The sequence below is a fragment of the Python bivittatus genome, unplaced genomic scaffold (assembly GCF_059951505.1).
Source record: "Python bivittatus isolate LINGU-HERP-01145 unplaced genomic scaffold, Pbiv_v1 ctg000330_np1212, whole genome shotgun sequence".
NCBI lineage: Eukaryota > Metazoa > Chordata > Lepidosauria > Squamata > Pythonidae > Python > Python bivittatus.
The window spans coordinates 29,645,476-29,667,969 of record NW_028277058.1 but is presented as its reverse complement, the minus strand read 5'-3'; the positions used below and the strand labels follow the sequence as shown (position 1 = coordinate 29,667,969).

Sequence of the window (22,494 nt, the reverse complement as noted above, 5' to 3'; positions counted from 1 at the left end):
TCCATTTTTATTGTATGCTGCCCAGAGTCATGATTGTGAGATGGGGAGCTATATAAATGGAATGAAAGAAGGAAGGAAGGAAGGAATTCTTTGCTTTCTTGACTGTCCATGATATCTGCAGGAGTCTTCTCCAACACCAGCATTCAAAAATGTTAGTACTCTTTCTGTCCTGTTTCTTCAAAGTCCAACTTTTGCTTCCATAGAATGTTGCAGGGAAAACTGTTGCCTGCACAGTTTTGGTCTTTGGGGTATTTCTTACTGATTTATTTTTTTAAAAAAAGAGGTTGATTAAACAGCTGTCGAGGTTTTTTTTCTTTTATTTTTTTATTCCTCCGTATGTATGAATAAATGTGAAGGCTTGACAATTTTTTTTTAATGTATAAAACTAAAAAAACCCCAAAATGTCTAAAATGTTCTGAAGGAAGAATTACAAGATACTTTAAAAAGAAGGGTCCTTTAGCATCCGGAAGCCCATACTTGAGGCTGCTTAAAGTCTTCTTAACTATTTCAGTGCTAAAGAAAAGTTTTCCTCTTCAAGGTGGCAACAAGCCATGGCAGCTGTGTAATAGGTATATTGGTAACTTTAGGTTGGTATGAGCAACCCCCCTCCCCCCTCCTTCCAGGGCTACTTTGGTTTGGGCAGAAGGTAAGTCAAGTCCTTTCTTTGGGCCAGGCCCCTGCTTGGAAACATGGATCAGCTTCAATAGCAGGTGACCAGCATTGGCAGTCTAGCCATCTGCCCAAACTTGCCTTCTCCCCCAGTCCTAACTCAGTCTCAGCTCCACCCCCATCCCATATTAAAGAGAGTGATTGGTGAATGTTTTCCTGCCAGCTGGTGACATTGGAAGGAGTGGAAGGAAACATAGCCAAGGGAATCCACTCTTCATTTTTTTAACAGAGCTCTAGATGAACAATTTTCACCAGGACTGAAGTAGGGAAGGAAAATATTAAACTCTGCACATGTGCTGTTATTCAGTTGTTATTGTCACTTGCTGTTATTTAGATTTAAAAAAATGAATGTTGAAAGCAAATATGGATTTTATATCTCCTACTTTGGTCATAAGTCCATCCTATTTATAATTAATGAATACATTCCAATTACCTTATCTGAAATTCTATTAAGCAACAGTGCATGGAATTTAAACTAGGACTATCTACAAACTGAACATCTACAGTATGTTAACACTAAATTCTTTAACTGCGCTGATATGGAGGAAGCATGGGTGCTGGAGCAGTGTATGCGGTGCTTGTTGAAGTTAGTTCAGTGCCTCCTAAAAGGGTAGCGTGGGGTGACAATATTTTGCTAATCATACCCATCAATAATAATCAATATAAGACTGCTAATTGTCAGATTTAAGGTTTTCTCAAAAGAAGGATTGAGGTTCCTTTCAGTTTGTTCAAAAAGATGATTGGGACTTGCAGGTCCAGTTAAAGTTACTTCAGGCAAGGGAAAGGCTACCTGTAAACTATGGGTATTTATAAAGTGATACTACAAAATTAGTTCACATATTTGTTATGAAGATGAAAGAAACTTTGGCTAACGCTTGTGCAAAGGGTGTGGATCCTAAATAACATCTGCATTTGTTTATATTCTGGAAATAATTCCAGATATGAACCATCTTGAAACACCAATTTAAATCTTCCAATTTAAAGCCTAAAATGTGATATGTGGGGAAATTAGTGAGTCCCTACTTACTTTTATATTTGGTTTAGTACATACTTCCATAAGGGTTTTATGCATATCTGACAAATAGATGGAAAGTTCTTTTTTTTTTTTTTAAAGTGGCAATTCTAAGAATTCAAGCAGAAATTGAGCAATTCTGAGAATTCAGGATGTGTACTGCCTGCCACTCCCTCCCCATTTGAGCCAACACAGTTCTTGAGATCCAGCTCTGACACGTTTTACATAATGGCACCCATGCAGATTGGGATTAGTTTCTGTGCTAATGTAAACTGTTACAATGAAGTTGGGCAAGTTGGAAAGAAGAAAGACCCCTGCTCACCTTCTGAATACTGAATTCATTGACTTTAGAAATAAAATATAGCAGCTAAAAAAAAAAAAATACACAGCTTTTCTCTTCTTCCTCAAGTCAGTTCAAAATTGTCATAGGTAGATCTAGTAGGGTTTTTTTTGGTCTTTTCAGAGACTTTTCCAATCAGAAGGGAATATGAATCAACTAACTAGCTGGAATATTTAGCAAGCAGAAACTTCAAGAACACTTGGAAAGTGTTGTGTTCTGCTGATCTCTTTTTCCTCAATCACCTTTATTTTGCATTAGGACTTTGCAGTTCTGAACTTATCAGGGTAATCAATGATACTGAAGGTAAAAGGCATGGGGGGAAAAACCATATTTTGCATTGTGCCAAAAAAAAAAATAAAAAATAAATTCCCTCTAGCTGAGCTTGCCTTCTGCACATATCCACGTAATCTTCTTGGCTGTAATATGGAAGCTGTTTGCCACGGCCCTTTTTTCCAGGGTGGTTTTTTTGGTTTGCTTGTTTGTTTGGTTTTGCCTTCTCAATCTAGCCTAGAGCTCTGGGATTTCCTGACAATCCCCTGCTCAAATACGAAGTAGACCTGACTCTGCTTAACCTTTTTGGGGGGGGGGGCAATAGGCATCAGCCAAGATGGGCTGTGTGCTGCCACCAGTTCAGCCGCTAATGAACAGCCTGTGCAGTTGTAAACACTCAAGCACAATGTGATCAAAGGGCTCGACCCCATTTCCAACAAATCCATGTGTGGGTTTTCAACGAATTATAGTTCACAAATCATCTTCAAAGGCAGCCCTTCACTGAACACATTTCAGTAATCTAATATGTAAGTTGTGGATCACTGATGTTACTTGTTTCCTGTCTAAATACAATAGCTAATGGTGCACCAGCCTACACTGGCAACATGCCTAAGAACAACTTGCATATTTTGGGTAAGCTTACTTTTTCAGGGAGAATGTAACACAATCACTATATCCTGTTCAGATATATTACAGCACCCACTTGTGTGGTCTGAGCTTCTGTTTATTGACATTTATTTAATCCATGGATGGATGGATGGATGGATGGGTGGGTGGATGGATATTATCTATCTATCCATCCATAGGCACGCGTGCACACACACACATACACACTAATAATGCATATTTATATCAAGAACTGAATTATTGTGTCTAATTCTTCTTAAATGCTAATTACAGTATAGAACTAATTTCATTTTATTTACATCTGGTCCTCCTCTTAGAATAAACAATCTTGTCTCTGGGTTCAGAAACAGGAAAATCAAGTTTAAGCTTCATGCATATTATCGCAAACAGTTTTAGATATGCTTCAGGGAACCGATTTGAAAAGATTTCCTAAGTCTTTTGTATACTTGTATGCACTCTGGAGCATGAAGAAAAGCAGCTGTTTGCTTCATTTATCTTTAGGATAATTTAATGTGAGAGAAAGGAAAATTAGTATTTTGGCACATTCTTAAAAATTCAATATTTACAACATATGAAAGAACTGCCTCAGATGACTGTATTATTGTCCCTACTAAAAGGCAGAATTGAGTTTTGTATTTGCTTCCTTAAAAAGGAAGGATGACTGAATCAATACAATTGACTCCCAAATAAGTACATAGGGAATTAAAAGTCCTTTAGACCCATCTCCTACAGAGTTTGCCACTTACATCAGTTTAAGTAGGGACAAGGGAAGTGAAGCTATTAGATATTGTCTGCAGTATTTTCTGCAGTAATTAAGTTCACACGTGCTGCTAACCATTGTATGTATGCTTAAGCAATAATTGGCGATCTTCACATAACACATTATGGTTTAGCACAATGAGAGAATCTAACCATTGAACAGCCGTGGCTTTCCAGGATTCTGGAAGGGAATCTCTCTCAACCCACAGCAGGGGCTGCTCTTGGAGTCTCAGTTGTATTCTGCCATTGAGTTATGCTTTTAATAACTCCAGCTGCATGGATTTCTCTTATTTTCCAGGAAAACCTCTAATAAAGAGCTGGGGTTTTTTCACTTTTTTTTTTTTCCCAGCTTGCAAAGTCAGGTAATTCGAAAGCCTCTTCCTGTGTTAGTGTAAGATAGTACAAATAGCTTGTGAACTGACTTAAAGAGGCTGACAAAGTATATTTCTCGTGGGTGATGGGTGTCCAGCGTCCATGACTTCAGCATTTTGTTTTTCTGGCATTGCTTTCTTTTCCCTGTTGGCACAGGTGTTATGCAAGGATCATTTTATAATTATGTAATAATCTTTTGTGTTTTGACAGTTGCTTAGTATATAAGCTATTCTGAGACCTTCATGCCATCAAATTAGGAGTTAGGAGACAGTCAAGTAAAAAGTTACATAACTGTCTCCCTATATTTTTGGTTAATGAAAAACAGTGGCCAGATGCTAGATTTGGAGACTGTGGGGAGGTACTTTACTCTTTTCTCACCCTCTTCTTGCTCAGTCACACTTACAATTAGAACCTCTTTTCACATGATTCTCTGATCTTGTAGGTAGTTCAGTTTTGTCTTAGCATGGTACAGTGGTGCTTAAAAGTTTGTGAACCCTTTTGAATTTTCAAGATTTCTGCATAAACATGACCTAAAATGTGATCTGTTCTCCACACAAGTCATAAAGCTAGTTAAAGAGAACCCAATTAAACAAATGACTCAAAAACATTATACTTGTTTATTTATTCATTGAAGAAAATTATCCAAAGCTACATATTTGTGTGTGGCAAAAGTATGTGAAGCTTTGCTTTCACTAGCTGGTGTGCCCCCCCCCCCCCCCCCCCGGGCAGCAATATCTGCAGCTGAATGTTTCTGATCACTGTTGATCAGTCTTGCACATCAGCTTGGAGGAATTTAGCCCATTCCTCCTTACAGAACAGCTTCAACTCAGGGATGTTGGTGGGCTTCCTTGCATGAACTGCCTGCTTCAGCCCTTCCAGAACATGTCTATAGGATTAAGGTCAGGACTTTGACTTGGCCATTCCAAAGCATTAACTTTCTACTACCCATTCTTTGATCGTATGATTTGTGTATTTTGAGTCATTGTATGTCTCCTCTGAACATTGTAACATCATTTGATTCCATCTGTAATTCCATTCTGGCATCTTTTTCCATATCATCCTTTGGCCATCTTAAGTCCATATTTGAATCCACAGCTTCTTTATTCATATCACCTTCATAGTCCAATATTTTTTTGAACTCCAATTCCACATTTGGTTCAGTCTCCACCTCTTTTTCAAAGTTAATAATCTTATCCACTCTTTCCTCTATCTTTATTTCAAAGGACTTAAACTTAGCTCCTAGTTCATCAAACATTGATTGGTGAATAAACTTAAAGGAGTTATTTTATCTGCTAATGGCCGCTCCAAGGGATCTCTTTTAGCTATTTCTTCCTCTTTTTTTCCTTTCTGTTTAGGCAAGTAAAATGTATAGCCGGATATAATTAATTACAAACGAAAGTAAACTGCAGTTCACCCCCTCTAGTATCTTTCAAGCTGGAATTGCAAGCACACATGTTCACTTCAAAGGGGTCACACAGGAATCAAGTTACAGTCTACAGTCTTTGTTTCTAAAGCCCCACCAATCAGTAGACAGAATTGAACAAAACAAGAAACTTTCCCATAGAAAAGGCAAACCTTGTTGCTGCAGATGGAGTTTTGTAAAAAAATAAACTTTTAACAAATAAATCTTCCTTTTTCACTATAAGTACATTTTAAGTTGCTTTTAAATCCCACTTTTCTTCCAGCTTTTTGCGAATTAATCAGCTTAATTTAAAGCTCTCTTTCTTCATTTAAAAATATAGTCCCAGAAATAAGGATAAGCCCCAAGAGATTTACTTATCTGTTGTAAAGGAAGGTCTCTCTTAAGCTGAAAAATAGTTATAAACCAAGGTGTTTAAGAAATGGGAATTGGTTGGCTCTAGTGTCCATTAAAGGCTGCACCACAACAGTGAATGGAGATGGTTCCTCCGCCTCCCAGCCGCTCAACTCAAAGGCCATTCGCAGAGGCTGCAGCCTCTGTGATTAGTTTTTGAGGAACAGCTGCCTGGAGACTGTATGAGTCAATTCCTCGCTTTCTTCTTAGTCCGGAGCAAGTTGGGTGGCCAGTGCTTGTGCCAGCCACCAATCCAGCTGCGATGTTGTCTCTCCCTGTTGCAGAGAAATGTTTAAGCCGCCATATTCCCACTGTAAGTTGGAAGAGATATACTTTCACATTTGCAACATTCTGTTAATGTAACCTACAATAAAGTTGGAGTTAGTGCTTTCTCTAACTCTTCCCAGTGTGCTTCTTGTCTCAGCTACCTCGTAAGGCTGACATCCATTTTCTTTTGACCTTCAATTCACAGACAGATACTCTGACATTTTCCTGCAGAATTTGCTGGTACAATTCAGAATTCATACCTCCATCAATGATGGCAAGCCGTCCTGGTCCAAAGGCAGCAAAGCAAGCCCAAACCATGGTACTGCCACCACCACGTTTCACAGATAGGATAAGGGTGTTATGCTGGAATGCAGTGTTTGCCTTTTGTCAAACATAATGCTTTTCATTCAAGCCAAAAGTTCTATTTTGATCTCATTGGTCCACAAAACATTCTTCCAATAGTTTTCTGGCTTATCCACATGGTCTTTTCCAAACTGTAGATGAGCAGCAATGTTTTTTTAGGAGAGTAGTGGCTTTCTCCTTGCAACTCTGCTGTGCACACCATTGTTGTTCAGTGTTCTCCTGATGGTGGTCTCATGAACAGTGACATTCGTCAATGCAAGAGAGGCCTTTATTTCTTTAGACGTTACCCTGAGGTTCTTTGAGACCTTCTGGAGTATTAAGCGTCATGATCTTGGTTGGGTGACCACTCCTGAGGAGGGTAAGGATAATCATGGTATTGAATTGCCTCCATTTGTACACAGTCTACCTGACAGTGGACCGGTAGAGTCCAAACTCTTTGGAAATAGTTTTGTAAATTTTTCCAGCTTGGTGAGCATGAGCAACTGTTTTTCAGAAGTCCTCAGAAATCACCTTTGTTCGAGCCATGACACACTTCCACATACCTGTGTTGTGAAGATCAGACTTTGATAGTGAATACCCAGAATTCTGTTCTTTAAATAGGGTAGGACCTCCCACCCTGATTGAAACACCTGACTCTAATTTCCCCTTCAAATGAACTGATAATTCTAGAGCTTCACATACTTTTGCCACACACAAATATATAGCTTTGGATAATTTCCCTCAATAAATAAATGTACTAGTATAATGTTTTTGACTCATTTGTTTACTGTAATTAGATTCCCGTTATCTAGTTTTAGGACATGTGTGGAGAACAGATAACATTTTAGGTCATATTTATGCAGAAACCTTGAAAATTCAAAAGGGTTCACAAACTTTTAAGTGCCACTCTATGTGAGTTTGTGAACCATGGTTTATGAGTCAGTTCTGGAATTTACAACATGGCTCTCAGGGCCACAAGCACCTCCCTTGATGCCCACAAGGCTCCCTATCCTTCTCAACTTTCTAAATTATTTTTAATTTTTCTAAAAAGTGAATTTGGAATACTGCAAATCTCAGCCCCAATCTCCATCATCACCTTTATTTTCAAGAACATCTGGGACCCAGATCAGTTTCATAAGCTTGACTAGAAAATAAAAACGGGTGGCTACAATCCAGTGCTTAGTTTAGAAATATGCTCACCTGCTCAGGAAGAATCAATTTTGAAAACATGTTGTGGGTGCTGTTGTAAAAATGCTGCCATGTGGGACATTTTAATCAGAATGCTACTTGTACCCTTTGGGGACTTCTGGTATAGCATCATATGTGGACTCAAAACAGGGGGACATAGAGTGGGAGGGACAGTTGAGAAGTGGGAGTGGGATTAACAGGTGGTCACACTCTTCTTCCATAGGATTATTGGACATATGCCTACCCCAAAGAGCAAGCTGCACTGAATTTAACAGAGCTGATGTCTAGATTCCACATGCTCTGAGATCCTGAAAAGTTTATTTGAAAGTCAGAGTATTCCTTTCTCAGAAACAGTTTTCTATTTTCTTCTGGTTTTTACTATGGTACTGCCACCAGATTGCTGGTACTTCCTTCCTCCCTGGCATGAGAAATGCTTGCAGGATCACTGAGGTTCACGTTGTTTGGGGGAGGAACATCCCCCAAACAACTAGTTTGGTTTTATTCTATTTTTACTGTATTTTATTTTGTTTTATTGTATTTTAATATTTATTGGTGTTTTATTGTGAACTGCCCAGAGTCACTTTTTTGTGAGATGGGCGGTATCTAAATTTGATATATAAATAAATAAATACATATAAATAAATCTCCCTTGCAATTTTATGGACATTTAAGGGGCAGCTCTTAGGGCATTTCAGAGCTTCAGACACTGTGCTGACACTACAGTGTGCTTAGAAAGGAACATGAGCTGAATACCCTAGTTCCTCAGAAATAAATCTGCATAGCTGATCTCAGGCTTCCATGTTTTTACAGCCATTGTAAGAGCTTGTAGGCCAGTTGCCTATAAAACTAATACAATGCTTTTCTGCTTTTCCCTTCCAGTTTTTACCTTTGTGGAATTATTTTCTAAGAGATAATTTACCTGATTCTAATCTTATTACAAACTACAAAGCTAATAACATTGTGTTTTCCTGTCCTTCTAATAAAGCATTTTTCATTGATTCATCTGACTTTTAGGTTGGGTTCACCTCTCTCATTTACCCATAATTCGATTAATCATTGAATAAATTATAGTCAGGCTCAAAGAACACGCTATCTCAAGAATCATTGCCCCAAACCAGACTTTTGGAGGAAGAAATGGTGGACTGAAGATGGCTCCATGAAAAGCAGAGCCAATGATTGCAGTGAAGAACGAAGAGCTGGCAAGTAAACTGGCTCTGTGAACCTCTCCAGACAAGGAGAGGACTTGAGATCGCCCATAAGTGCTCCAGACAGCTGCTCCTCGTGAGGAGACTGCAAGATAGCAGTCTCTGGTGGGTTTAGAGCTCTGGGAGATAATATAAAATTATTATACTGTGTATATATAAAAAAAATTGCCCCAAACCCAAAGTGGTGTGTATGTGTGTGTGTGTGAAAGAGAAAGAGTGATTCACCCAGCATAATAAGTTAAAATCTTGCAACCCACACTATGATACATTGGTACTCTATGTGAACCAAATCTTAAGTGTGTCCCATGGCAGGCTATGCTTATACTGTACATTTTAATTTTTTTTTATTCTGTCATTTTAATTCTAGCAGTCTTATCTGAAGTTTGTGGAACAGAAAATCTGGTGATTATTTTTGTAGAGATACAAAATAATTTTCAATTGGGTAACAAGAAATTAAGCTTTTTCGTTCTCCCTTTTCAGTGTAGCTATCTCTGGAGTTGGGGCATATTATAAAGAAACATCACTTCTAATAAAGTTTATTATTTGGTTTTTATTTGTGTTATTGTCTGCATATTGTTGACACACACACACAAACAATAAAGTGTAGTAAATCTGAATTCTTCTACAGCAGTGCCCTCTGGTGGTTCATCTGATCTAGTATCTATCTTTATCCATCCATCCATCCATCCATCCATCCATCCATCCATCCATCCATCCATCCATCCAATCCCAGTTAGCAATATTCTAAATTTCCCATCTTTCTGTGATTTTATCACAGACCTTGCAGTAGTGCAACATTTACTAAGATTATCTCAAAACCTATCTGTTTATACAATAGACATAAAACATGTTATTGTAAAACACTGATACGCTTTTCTTCCTCATAATGTTTCAGCACTTCAAATGATAAGCCTATTGAGTTATGATTGGATTTCAAGGCAAACTGAGGTTCATTCATGGTTAACTACTCACTTGAACAGAAAGGCATATAATTGAGGCAAACTGGCTAAAGATGTATATTCTCTGCACGCTGTGTGCCAACATTTTTCAAAAAGACAGTCAGTAACCATCCCATTGATTTTAAGGACAGCAGAAGGAAAAAGAACAGAGAACCCTTAAAAAAAACCTTAATCAATTTATGGCACAGGTTTAAGATTTAATTTATATTTAATTGCTAAAGTACTTTTATTTGTAGCATTGTTTGCTTCACTAAAGACTTTTATATCTCTTTTCTCCTCCCATCTGTCAGTATCTCTGCAACTGAAAAACTGAAGCCAATTTTAATTAAGGAGAGCTGGGTTTTACTGTGGTATAAATGCATTTATTAAACAGAAGGGCTTACATAGGCATCTACGTCCTTTAAATAGGTTTTTACACAGGCCTTACTACATATGTCTTTTGCCTAATCTGGCCATGGGACATACCTAGTTCAGCCACCTTAGAACCTACCTATGAGACACTTCGGTTCAGGATCCTACAGAGTATTTCATTTGCTGATCACTATAAATTGGGGTCAGTAGTTACCCCATAGTAGTTTGTGTAGGGGTTAAGGCACCAGGCTAGAAACCAGGAGACCGTGAGTCCTACTCCCACCTTAGGCAAAAAGCCAGCTGGTGACCTTGGGCCAGTCACAGTGTCTCAGCCCTAGGAAGGATGCAGTGGCAAACCACTTCCAAAACCTTGCCAAGAAAACTGCAGGGACTTGTCCAGGCAGTTGCCAGGAGTCAATACTGACTAGAAGGTGTGTGCATGTGCGCACACATGTGCACACACACACAGTTACCCCATAGTAAAGAGGAAAGCCACTCTACTAAGCTTCCCTAACCAAAGTGGTGTTTTGGAGAAATACTTTGTTTTGTAAGCTGAATCATGATGATGCATGCATGTTTTCCAATATAAATCTGGTGATTATTTTTGTAAAGAGACACAAAATAATTTGCACACACATATATGCACACATTGGGTGTGTGTGTGTGTGTGTGTGTGTATGCAATGAATCTGAATGTCACATGGATATACAACATAGAAACTTAGTGAATTTGTAACAGGAAAAAAGAATCTTGTAAAAAAAATTGTAAAATTGCCAAGAAAAAACATCAGTATAAATGTTTCAAAATGTTTTTATCTAAAAGCCACATTTTCCAGATGCAGAATATTAGGTTAGTCATCCATTTTATTGACTAAGCTATTTCTTGAAATACAGTGAGAATTTTCTAGGCATAATCCTGCTTGCAGTTTTGGTTTAACATTTCTGTGCATTGTTCTTCAGTGTCATCAAGTTTCACTTCATGCTAGTCTCCAGAAGTCTGAGACATCCAGTTCTATTTACTATGCATTTTCTCCTTGACCTCTTGTTTCCTGTTCACTACAAAGTTGCCTTGAATTTCAGTTCCAGATCTAATCTAACTTGCAGTATCCATGGACACAATGTGCTCAGCAGCCTCCCTATTTCACTGGATATTTCTTTTAAAAAATTGTAATTAAAAAAAATAGATATGAAGCTGACATGTTGCTAAGAACAAGCCTCTAGGATCATATTTATTTGCAAGAAGGCCTTTGGGCCCCCAAAAGGTCTCCCCTGAGGTGGCAGAGATCATAGTAGCTGACTTGTGAAAAGATAAATCCACCATGTTAGTTATTTTGGGAGTCCACTATATGCTTTCAAATTTTTAAATTTTGGTCCCAGCTTGGGCAAGAGTTGCTTACCTCTGACATAACTGTTTTCTCAACTTTAGGACTCATCTTCCATCCCATGTAGCCTGAAGCATCAACTGTTTGTCCACACCTAAATTAATTTCTACTAAAGATGTGTAAAATTCACTGATTTGGGAATGAAACCTCTATTTTGCATATCCTTAGATTCTACAAATCAGCTACAAATCAGAATCCCTAGATTCTACAAGTCACCTAGAGAAATTAAGTGACAAAGTTTTAATTAGAAAGTATTTTAATGAATCCTCCATCTATAGAAAGTGGTTTTCCATGATGGTAAGACAAACGTTATTTCACCGATCTTTGGGAGTATTGGTTTTCCTGCGTCTAGTATGATACCTAGAATGAAAAAACAGACAATATATTAAGCTTGTTTCTCAGACACCAAATAATTTAAATACTTGTTTTAAAAGACTAGGAGTGTTATTATCAGATATTTGGCTAAAAATTTATCTATTATAAAGGAAGAGTGTAAAGACACTTTCTACTTATCCAATAATTAAACAAAATATTTTGTGGAGTTTCTTTCATCATGCAACAACTTCCTATACTGTTTTGGTTCAAGAGCAAAACTAACTCTCAGGTGTAAAGGGATTCAAAATATTTTTTACAGTCTGAACACTGCTTGGAATGTTCCGAAGGGCAGGAACTCGCCAAAGCATACCCAGTTCTATCCCCACTTTCACTGAAATGTCTGGTGGGAAAAAAGGAACAAGATTTTTCTGGATAGTTCTTGACAATGGAATTCTGTTGTCTGTCTTTCTAGTTCTGTTGCTAAAATTAGACTTCCATTTCAAGACTAAATTATTTCTACCTTAAAAAAAACCTGTGGGACTAAATTCCAAGGGAATTCCAAGGGAAACTTGGCCATTCTAGGCATAAACAGTGCAACATGAATGACCCTATTCAGTACCTTCTTGATCTTTCCTGTCCATAATAGAAATCCTTGACACATGTGAAACTTCCTCACACAAACTGTATCTCACCCAGGTCCTTAGATTAAGAATATCTGACTGATCCCAGGACACGCTGAATGTATCTCACGTGCACCCCCACTGGGCTGTGGGCATATCAACTTTCCAAAGAAGTACAGGCCCCAACCACATGATGCTTCTTGACTACTTCCACTGGGAAGCAATTTCATTGTAAGGTAGCCCAGTGGCTTATGGAGCAGAATAGTCCACTAAGCAATCAATCATAAACACTCATTCTTAGTTCCAGTCTTGAAAAATAGAGACATAAAACAAAACATTCTCCAGGACATATTTCTCACCAAATTTGCTACTGAAGCTATTCCTAGGCAAACATAACTCTTAGGAAGAAAAGAAGAACAGCTGCATGCACATTTTCTATGATGTTATCACAATCCTAAGAGGATTCTAAGACCAGCTATACTTTCTGAATTCAAAGGAAACTATACTACTTTAGTAATGGCAAATAATTTTGCATGCACACACCCTTTTTTTTTTTGAGTTAGAAGAAAGAGCAATGAATGGCATAGTTTAACTTCTAAAGCTTTAGAAGAACTGCTGATATCAATGTCTCCTCAGCGTAACAAAACATATTCCCTAGTTCTTCAAGCATTTATATATTTGTTAAGAACATTTCTTGATCCAATGTGGTATGTTTTTTCATCCAAGATGCATATGTTGTTACTTTTATCAGTAAAAATCAATTTGGTGCAATGGTTAAGGTTAAGGTTAAGGTTAGACTAGGACCATGGAAATCAAAGCTCAGATTCACCCTCAGCCATGGAAACTCACTCAACTCCCCTCAATCTACCCACAGGATTATCAGAGTGAGAGAAATGGGTGGAAGTGCATACTTCTGCAGGAAGGCTGGGATAGAAATCTAACAACAATAATAATATTTAATCAGGTGAAGAACTAAGTTATTGAAGATCTTATGAATGTAATCTCATCCCAGTGAAAGGCTGCTGTGCATCTTATTAGATTGACTGAGTAAGGAGAGAGATCAAATCTCCTTCTAAAAAGCTCCCTTTTCACAGCTCTATGGAAGAAAACCACACAAAGAATCAGATAAGGTTCTCCTCAAATAAAGGGATATTAGGGCTGTGCATACTTCAAAAATTATTCAGAAGAAATGCTTCAGAATTTGCATGACTGCTGTGGTTTTTTTCAGGCTCACAGAGAAATCTGAAAAAAATCTGGTTGCCTTAATGAGCAGCAGAGAAATGCTCTGCTCGTGCAAATTCCAAAATATTTCTTCTCAATCATTTTCAAAAATGTATAAACCTAAGGGAAATACATATACATCAGTTCAATAAATGCAGAACAAACCTGCGATGTGTGTTCAACTGAATATAAAGAGTTATGCATCAGGAAAGAACTTGAAATATTGTGATTCCATTCCATTTTAATTATACAAGTAATACTTTCAGAAATACTTACTGTCCCACAGGATACCAGCGATGTTTGGTTGTGTAAAACATTTTACTAAGTGTCTCAATTGTGGGCCCATTTTTGTTGCAAACTTCCTCTCCTTCTAATTTAGATTTCAGGACTTGTTCATGTGTTTCTTCTTTATAGTTCACTGGATCTAGTTGTGGAATGGGCTGTCAAGGTATATGTCATCCAAATTATGAAATGCAACTAAAAAGTCTACTTCTCCAAAGAGATTCCAGTTACTGACAGTACATATCCACATAAGCTGGCATTATTTTGACTGTAGTACAGTTAACAGAGGCTAGGAATACAGGAGAACTAAACTAATAGCACTCAAATACACCAAAAAAAGATTTGTAAAAAGTCCTTCTACTAAGACCAAGCTAGCCTAGCATCCTGTTTCCAACAATGGGCAACCATATTTCTCCAGGAATTTCACCTGCAAATCATGGAGACAGCACTTTCTCACTGTTACACGACATAATTCAGCAATATGCTGCTTTTAAATCTGGAAGACTCACTTACCTTATTTGCCTAATCCCTTTTTTAATCTACAGGAGTCAATAATTACATATATTGTGGCACTGAATTCCATAAGATAATTGTGTGTGAAATAAAAATGTTGTTCTCTAAATCTTATTCCAATCAATGTTATTCACTGATCTCAAACTTTAGAGCAGGAGTAAAATCCATCTACTATGTGCCACTTACAATTGTATATTTATTTTCTTATACTCAAGGTAATCCAAAATCTCTGGCATTCCAGTTGTCCTTTTTCTGGCACCTTCCAAATTCTTGGAGATGAGACAATCATAATTGTGTATAATATTAAAAATGCAGCTACACAGGCAGTACAATGCTAGCTGTTTTATTATCAATACTTGTCTTAATAATCTTTAGAAAAGAATTTGCTTAGATTCTCCCTATTATACATTACAGGTAGACCTCACTTAACAACTGCCTTTTTTAGCAACCAGTTATGACGGCACTGAAAAAGTAACTTTACAACTGGTCCTCGCACTTACGACAGTTGCAGTGTCCCTGTAGTCACATGATTGACATTTAGGAGCTTTGCAATAGGCAGGCATTTACGACCATTGCAGCTTCCTGTGGTCACATGATCACTATTTGCATGCTTCACAATCAGCTTCTGACAAGCAGAGTCAATGGAGAAGCTGTAAAATCGCAAGTTGCGGTCATGTGATGTCTTGCTTAATGACCTGCGGTGACTCATTTAACGACTGCATGGGAAATGATGTTGTAAGTCCATTGTGGTCACGTGATGTTTTGCTTAACAATGGAGTTGCTGGTCCCATTGTGGTCACTAAGCAAGGACTACCTGTACTGATTATACCTAGCTCACATTCATCATGGATGTGGCATTTTATGTTCCCATGTATTATTTCAAATCAGACTTTTCCAATATGTCATCAATCTAAATTTTCTGAGCAAGTTTCCATTTGCATATATTCTGAGTTTCAAAGGATAATGATAACTATTCCTGAACACAATGAAAGCATTTACATCCTTTAAAGAGATCCTGAACAATATTTAAGATTAGAGCCAATATTGTCCTCCTTCTAAATAGTATTGAGATTAACAACTCCAGGGCACCATTTTCCCTTTCCCTGGGTCAATATTGCTATGTGATCTGAATGTATTTATGTCATCTATTTGAAGGTAGCTGAGGTCATCCATTAATGCAACTTTGCTGCCTCCTGTATTTCCCTTTTATGATCTTTTCTTGTAAATCACATTCATGTTAAGGACTAACACCCAGTAATATATATATGAGGAAAACTACCTAGGACTAGTAACCATTTTCAGGAAGATGCAATTTTTAGTTACCTACTTTTGTGTGCTCATATGGAATGTCCACTGAAGGGTGATAACAAACAATTGTCTTTCCATCTGATGTCATAGCAAGTTCTACTCTGCTAGAAAATAAAGCAGATATCAATATTTCCTGCCATTTTGACAAGATGGCATTGGAGATAACGCTTTATTTTAATTAAAATGTAAGGAAAATAAATAAATTAAATATAGGAATTATTTTGATGACAACCATAAGGTGTAAAATATTTCACTAGAAGACAATAACAAGACTAAATGTTACCAAAATATATTCAATAACAAAGTGTTTTAAAATAAACTTAAGAAAACCAAACAAGCATGCAATACATAAACTGTATAGGAGCTAGAACTGTATATATGTGTTATTAGTAATCTTAAGGCAAGATAATGAATTTTTAAACATCCATATTCAATATTTCTGTTGAAAAGTATTAGTAAAATTAGTAAAATACTTTCAGTACTTTTACAGTAATACAACTAAAATGGAGGCCAAATGTAAGTAAAACACTTCTTAACTGAAGGATTATTCAAGATTCTTTGGCATTGTGTCAGTTTCCTAGCCAATTTCCCCCACATCCTGAGTGTGTCTCAGAACAATATATATCCCAGTTCATGGGATGCAGCAACAGTATGTTGGCTTGCAAAATGATCTCTAGACTAGCATGAACATGCTTGGAATAAAACTGGGTTCTGTTGGCATTTGGAGTAAGGTAATATGTGCCAAAACTGACTGGCACTGTCAAAGAATTCAGGCTGAGGTTAATAGGCTGCCCCAACATGGCAGAAATTGTATTAATAAGGACATTTGGGAATCAGCAAGATACCTACAAAATCAGCTTTCCCCAAACTGAGGATAGTTTTCAAAGCCAGGCCTAACATCTGACCATCCGCACTGCTGCAAGGCAGATACTCCAAAATCCCATTAACTGAGCGTATCTGCCCATGTTCTGACAAGCAGATCAAAACTGTTTCACATGCAATATTACACTGCAAATTCTACAGGGATATCAGGTCTGCTCATATTCTACCCTGAATATGTAAATTTCCAGGAAGGCCAGACCATTTCTATGTGAACCATCTTCTAGAAGATTCAAAACCTTGTATCACTTGTGCACTAGCCAAACTCTGCGTTGCCACATTGAAAATAAGGCATAACTGGTCACAAAAATAACCACTTCTGTTTTATTTATCACTTTAGGTTTAATACATACTGTACTAGCTATCTCGTTTTAGGTTATATATATCTTTACTTCATAGATTGTAATATTTTAGATCTACACTTGCACAAGTATTTAACACAGTATTACAGTAGTGTATGTTATATTTTATTTGTTATTTTATCTTTGTTATGATAGTATTTATCTAATCTATGTGATTTTACTTTAGTGTTGTATTTTTTCAAATGTTGCTAGCCATTGACTGAAACAATATTTTGATCTCACTTCAAATGATGTGTTTCACAGTGCAGAGGTATACATTCTAAGCACCTCTCTTTGATAATTAAAGAACAATATGTATGTGGAAACAGCTTGAAGCAGGTTACAAAACCAAAAAAGACAGATGCTTTGTATGCTTTTCCACATATTGTGAATAACTGCAGGATTTGCAGTCCTAGTGAATAGTTATTTCACAGTTTAAATAACCTTTATGAAAAAGCTGCTATTCTTAATATCTTTAGAGAGCTAAAGTAATATGCATTACTAATTAATTAAGCCTAGTTACCATATCATGTTGGTTAGTTTAAAAGAAAGGAGCAGATCTTTCTTTTAAACTAACCAAGGAATTTTTGCATTTGTCTTTAGCCAAAACATAAGACAAGGGGATGCGGTGTATTGGGGAGATCATGATGGCACACTGTATGAAGTTCAATTACAAGTCCATCTTAGCACCTAACAGCCTTTACAAATTAATACAGATAACATGTAGAATAGTTAATACTTACCAGTTATAGTCTTCAGGAAGTGGTGAATATGTAGATTTGGGACAGGCATGAAACACGGCTGTATCTGCAAATACAGGAGCTAAATAGTGCTAGTAATAGAACACACGCTAGACTGTAAGTCTCTTTTAACACTGTGGGAATGAAAATACTGCGAAGGTTATAAACTGTAGTGCTACTAGGGGTTGATGATAAATTTAGGGGTTTCGATTCTGAGATGAATTCAGTTGTTTCACTGTTCAAAACTTGTAAATCAAAGTGCAACTTTGAAAGAAAAAGCAAAAGGACTTCTATAGGGCAGCTTTATCCAACTTGGTCTCTCCAGTATTTTGGACTGGAATTCTCATAATCTTCAGCTTTGGTGCTGTGGGATAATGGGAACTGGGGACATCAAGTTGAGGAGGGCTGCCTTAGAGCATACACAAAAGGGGTGAGATAGGGAAGGAATATAAACATTCAAGAGCACTCACTTCTATTGTGCTCTGTATTTTGAAAGGAAGGCAGACTAACAAGGTTCTTCTTCTTCTCATCTGCCACTGCCTACAGCTGCCACTGCAGCTGCCTTATTTGTTCTCACTGATGTAGTCCTGGAGATTTATATTTTTTATCACCCAAAGTGCCATTACATTTCCCTCTCCATGAATAGTGACACAGACAACTAAGCAAAGATCAGAAAAATAGCAGAACTCTTTCTTCTTGCATAAACTGACTACTCCTAAACTGCTTTCACTACAATATAGAAAAGGACTTAATCAAATTTACATTGAGGCTGATTCTTTCTGTTCCCGCCCAAGCCAAGTAACATAGCTCTATGGTGGGGCCCACCACATGGAGGATTACCAGATAGCCAATATATTACCTAATGCTCATTTTTCAGAGAGACTGGAAGGGGCTGTTGATTTGTAAATGTAACTCATTGCTCTCCTGCCCATATAGAAGCAGTTTTCTAGTAAACAATTAGCTAATAACACACATAGTCCACAATGCTTACCAGTTAGCAAAGCTTGCCTGATGAAAGTTGTCAAATGCAAAACAGACTTCCTTGAGGCTGTGGCCATGGTAGCAGATTAAAGAGTGGAATTTGGAGATATCAATTCAGGTTTCATTCCTGTTTGAAAGTCAGCTCATTAACATATTTAAGTCTATAATTAACAAGTCAATTTTTCAGTATTTCAATAGCTATTCCATGCATTATGGAGAAGTTAACAATACAAAGTCTAATCATTGCCTGAGAATTCATTATTTTAATTACATAGATGGGAACTTCCTCACAGACAATAGTCTAAACCAACTTCCAGGTATGTGGATTTCAATTCCCAGAATTCTCATCAATCGCCATACTGGCTGTGGAATTCTAGGATCTGAAGTTCACACACCTGGAAATTGCCATGGTTGGGAAGCACTGCTCTAAAGCCACAATTTCCAAGGTAGAATCATGATATTCCAAAATAAGGAGAAGCCAAAAGTTGTATGAACCATGCAAGAGCTGTTTTTTCCCCGTTTATTTTAAATAGTTATATCTAGTCTTTCTGTAATGAATAGCCAAAGCAGTATGAAAAATTATTGTTCCTCATTTAGTATAGCAGTATTTATATGCCTGCCAATAAATGGGTTATTCATCAAAATATTACTTGAATTCAATAGCTACTGCTGCCATGGTGTGGCTTTAAACTAGGGCTAGGGTCCCTAGTCCTACACCAACCCCCAAACTAAGGAAAATTAACACAACTTGATTACTTTTCAACTTATTCCGCCCGCCCCCCCACAAGTCCTGCATATTCATCCTTATTGTTGTTCTTAGCATTTGTCCAGTTATTTGCAGGGTGTACTTGTTTTATACTGTGCTTGCCTAGTTCTTATCAATGCATGATGTGAAAAGGGGTTCTGTTTTTCAGCCAGCATGTCGCTGCTAATTAGGTTGAGAGGAGGTAACTGGCCCAAAGTAATTCAGCTGGTTCCCATGCCTAGGGGAGGACTAGAAGCTGGGTCTCTCCATTAAAAGTCCAGCACTTCAGCCACTATACCACACTGGCTCTCTCTGCATCTTTATTCCAATATGGCTTTTAAAATAATTTAAACAAACTAAATAGCATTATTAATATAATACACAATCAAATAACAAAAAAAAATTGCTATTTCTAGTATTTTAAAATACACATGAATATATTTTAAAAAATATTTTAAGCCAACACTGAAAAGATAAAAAACCTGTTATTAGAAAAGTATTTTAGGAAGGTAGTTTCATATCTGTGGGAACCACAAATGTGAAAATCCTGGCTTTTATTGCTATCCATTTTATCTCTGAGAGTGGTATCATTTGAAATTCCCAGTGAAAGATCTAGAGCAGAGTTGAGAAATCTGTGTCATTCCAGATCTTGCTAACCAGTGGTCATGACGACTGGATCAACTAAATCTTATAACTGAGCACTATCTGGAAGGCAGCAGGTTTATCACTGTTTTGGAACTTGGGTAAATTTATACAGGAAAAGGCAGGCTTTTACATAAGTGGGTCTTGAGCTGTGAAGTGAAACACTATGAACTGGTTAAGAATTAAACCATTAAATTCACAACAAGTGATACACACATGAATTATAGTCTTGTAATGTTATTTTATTTTAAAATTATATTTAAAGTTCAATTAAGTCTACAAAAATAACTTACATATTACAAATGAAGCTTGCAAACAATTCCTTGACAATTAGTTCTAAAACTTTTGTAAAGTGGCTTAAAAACAGCAGGGAAAGCAGGGAAGGTAGAAATAACCAAGAGCTATCTGCTAGGGCTTATTACTCCCACTTTATTGATTTTACCTAATTCTGGTCAGTATTTATCAATAATTCAGAGTAAAAACAAACAAACACTAATTTAGCCACCAAATTTGGTGCTCATAATAAAAATAATTGCCTTAGGTGCAATCCCAAAACAGCTGGAGCACCACTTGAAGACCACTGGCATTGACAAAATCACTATCAGTCAATTGCAAAAGGTAGCTTTATTTGGAACAGCTTATATCCTACGTCGATACCTTTAACACCATCAAACAACAACTGCCTATCCCAGGTGCTTGGGAAGGATAGGTGGATAAAAATGCCAAATCCAGTCTTAACATCTGGCTGTAATAATTAATTTATAATTTATATGCTGCCTGACTCCCAGCGACTCTGGGCGGTAAATTGTGTTGGACTACGAATCCCATAAGATGGGAGATTCAACTAGGATGAGACTAGCGGGAGTTGCAGTCTGTCACACGTGGAGGACACCAGATTGGTAGTGCTGCTCACCTACACAATTTACACCGCATGAGCAAAAGTTTCTATATCAGGGCGCCACTTTCGCGAAAGGACAAGAGGACATGCGACCCAACGAGTCCCAAGCAGTCCAAAGCCCAACAACCAAGAGCCTAATTCAGGGGAGGAGGAAAATCACGCAGAAACGCTTACCAAATAGAGGACATCGAGTCTCTATGACAAAAACGAATTCCCCAGGCAACTTCCGGGAGCCACTCAAGATCCGCCCAAAGGACATTGGGAAATGTAGTTCGGATGAGAAGGCAGTCCAATTGGTAGCATCCGATTGCGTAACGGTAGATCTTAGCACAGGAATGTTTCCAGTTAGTTACCTCTTCCTAGTTTTATCAGCCCAAGCCTTCCTTCCTTCCTCCTGTCAGAAGCATACACTGTGCTTTGCATGACATATTGTGTGAAAATAGCAAAACAGTTCAATCTCTGGTGTCATCGGAAAGGACTGGGAATGTTTCCTACCTACAACTCTGGACAACTTCAAAAAATAAACTCTGCCCTGCCAGTAAGTTTCTGGGTAATTCCAGTACACTGGTAAAGTTTCTGATTTCCAGTTATTTGACAGTAACAATGGAACAATCATGGCTGGGTTTGCATAAGATAAAGTGAACTGTAGTTTACTGAATCCAATTTTTGGTATATATAACACATTGGCATATACATTAACCATAAAAGCTGGATTGTTAGAATATGCTAGACTAAAATTGTAATGGCTAGTTTGAGGTACAGTTTACTATATTATGTTATGTGTAAACTAGATCACTATGGTTTACTGAACCACTTAATATAGTGGTTTAATTCTATGTGAAATCAGCAAGGGACATTTTCCACCAAAATTCTCCTGCTGGAATCAGAAAAAAAAAAAAAAGGCTTAAAAACAACTGGGTCCTAGAAGCTAATTTTATGTGGAAAAAAGTGTGAGCTCAGGTCAGTTATACTATAAAGCAATAACAACGCATGCTTGTGCTCAGTTAACCAGCCTGTTCTTTAATTCTAAGTAGATACATTCTGTAACTGGTTTTGGCTGGTGGTCTAGTATAAACAAAAAAATATTTGACAGACCTAAAGCCTTCCTACCTGGTTAGGTACAGCGTAAGTCAATTTCTTGACCTGTGTTTTCTTTTTGGGAAAAGACTTGGTGCAATTGTAAAGCATAGAAATTCTAGGCATCTTGCAAGATCTATTCTTAGCATCTCCAAATTAGTTTGGTAAAACTTGGACAGAACCTAATACACTAATTCAGAAGATTTTAAAGACTAACGTACAATTGAAACCAGAGGCTTTTCTTTTGGGATTAATAGACAGACAGCTAGAAAAGGGCCATGGAACTTTGCTTTTACACTTGAAAACTGCAGCAAGATTATTATATGCTCAAAAGTGGAAAAGTTCGACATTACCTACAATGGAGGAATGCCAATAGA

At 37.4% G+C, this 22,494-nt stretch overlaps 1 protein-coding gene across 2 annotated transcripts; it reads right to left on the bottom strand.

The window, feature by feature from the left end:
• Positions 1-11,793: 11,793 nt before the first annotated feature.
• MRPL42 (mitochondrial ribosomal protein L42) lies at positions 11,794-21,346 on the bottom strand. 2 transcript variants are annotated; one of them, XM_007435719.4, is made up of 6 exons: positions 21,215-21,346; positions 18,766-18,882; positions 17,778-17,841; positions 15,834-15,918; positions 13,988-14,151; positions 11,794-11,915 (listed from the first exon to the last, which is right to left on the bottom strand). In XM_007435719.4, the coding sequence occupies exons 2-6, from the start codon at positions 18,830-18,832 to the stop codon at positions 11,870-11,872; spliced, it is 426 nt and encodes a 141-aa protein (XP_007435781.1). In that variant the 5' UTR covers positions 18,833-18,882; positions 21,215-21,346; the 3' UTR covers positions 11,794-11,869. The 2 variants fall into 2 exon arrangements, with proteins under 2 accessions (XP_007435781.1, XP_087998013.1); XM_088141887.1 differs by lacking the exon at positions 21,215-21,346 and adding an exon at positions 21,056-21,181.
• Between the last annotated feature and the right edge of the window lie 1,148 nt (positions 21,347-22,494).

Coding starts and splice junctions, on each gene's coding strand:
- MRPL42 (XM_007435719.4), bottom strand. CDS start 18,832: ATGGCCACAGCCTCAAGGAAGTCTGTTTTGCATTTGACAACTTTCATC. Junction 15,919..17,777: donor CTTCCTGAAGACTATAACTG/GTAAGTATTAAC, acceptor TTTATTTTCTAG/CAGAGTAGAACTTGCTATGA. Junction 11,916..13,987: donor CGCTGGTATCCTGTGGGACA/GTAAGTATTTCT, acceptor TTTTCATTCTAG/GTATCATACTAGACGCAGGA.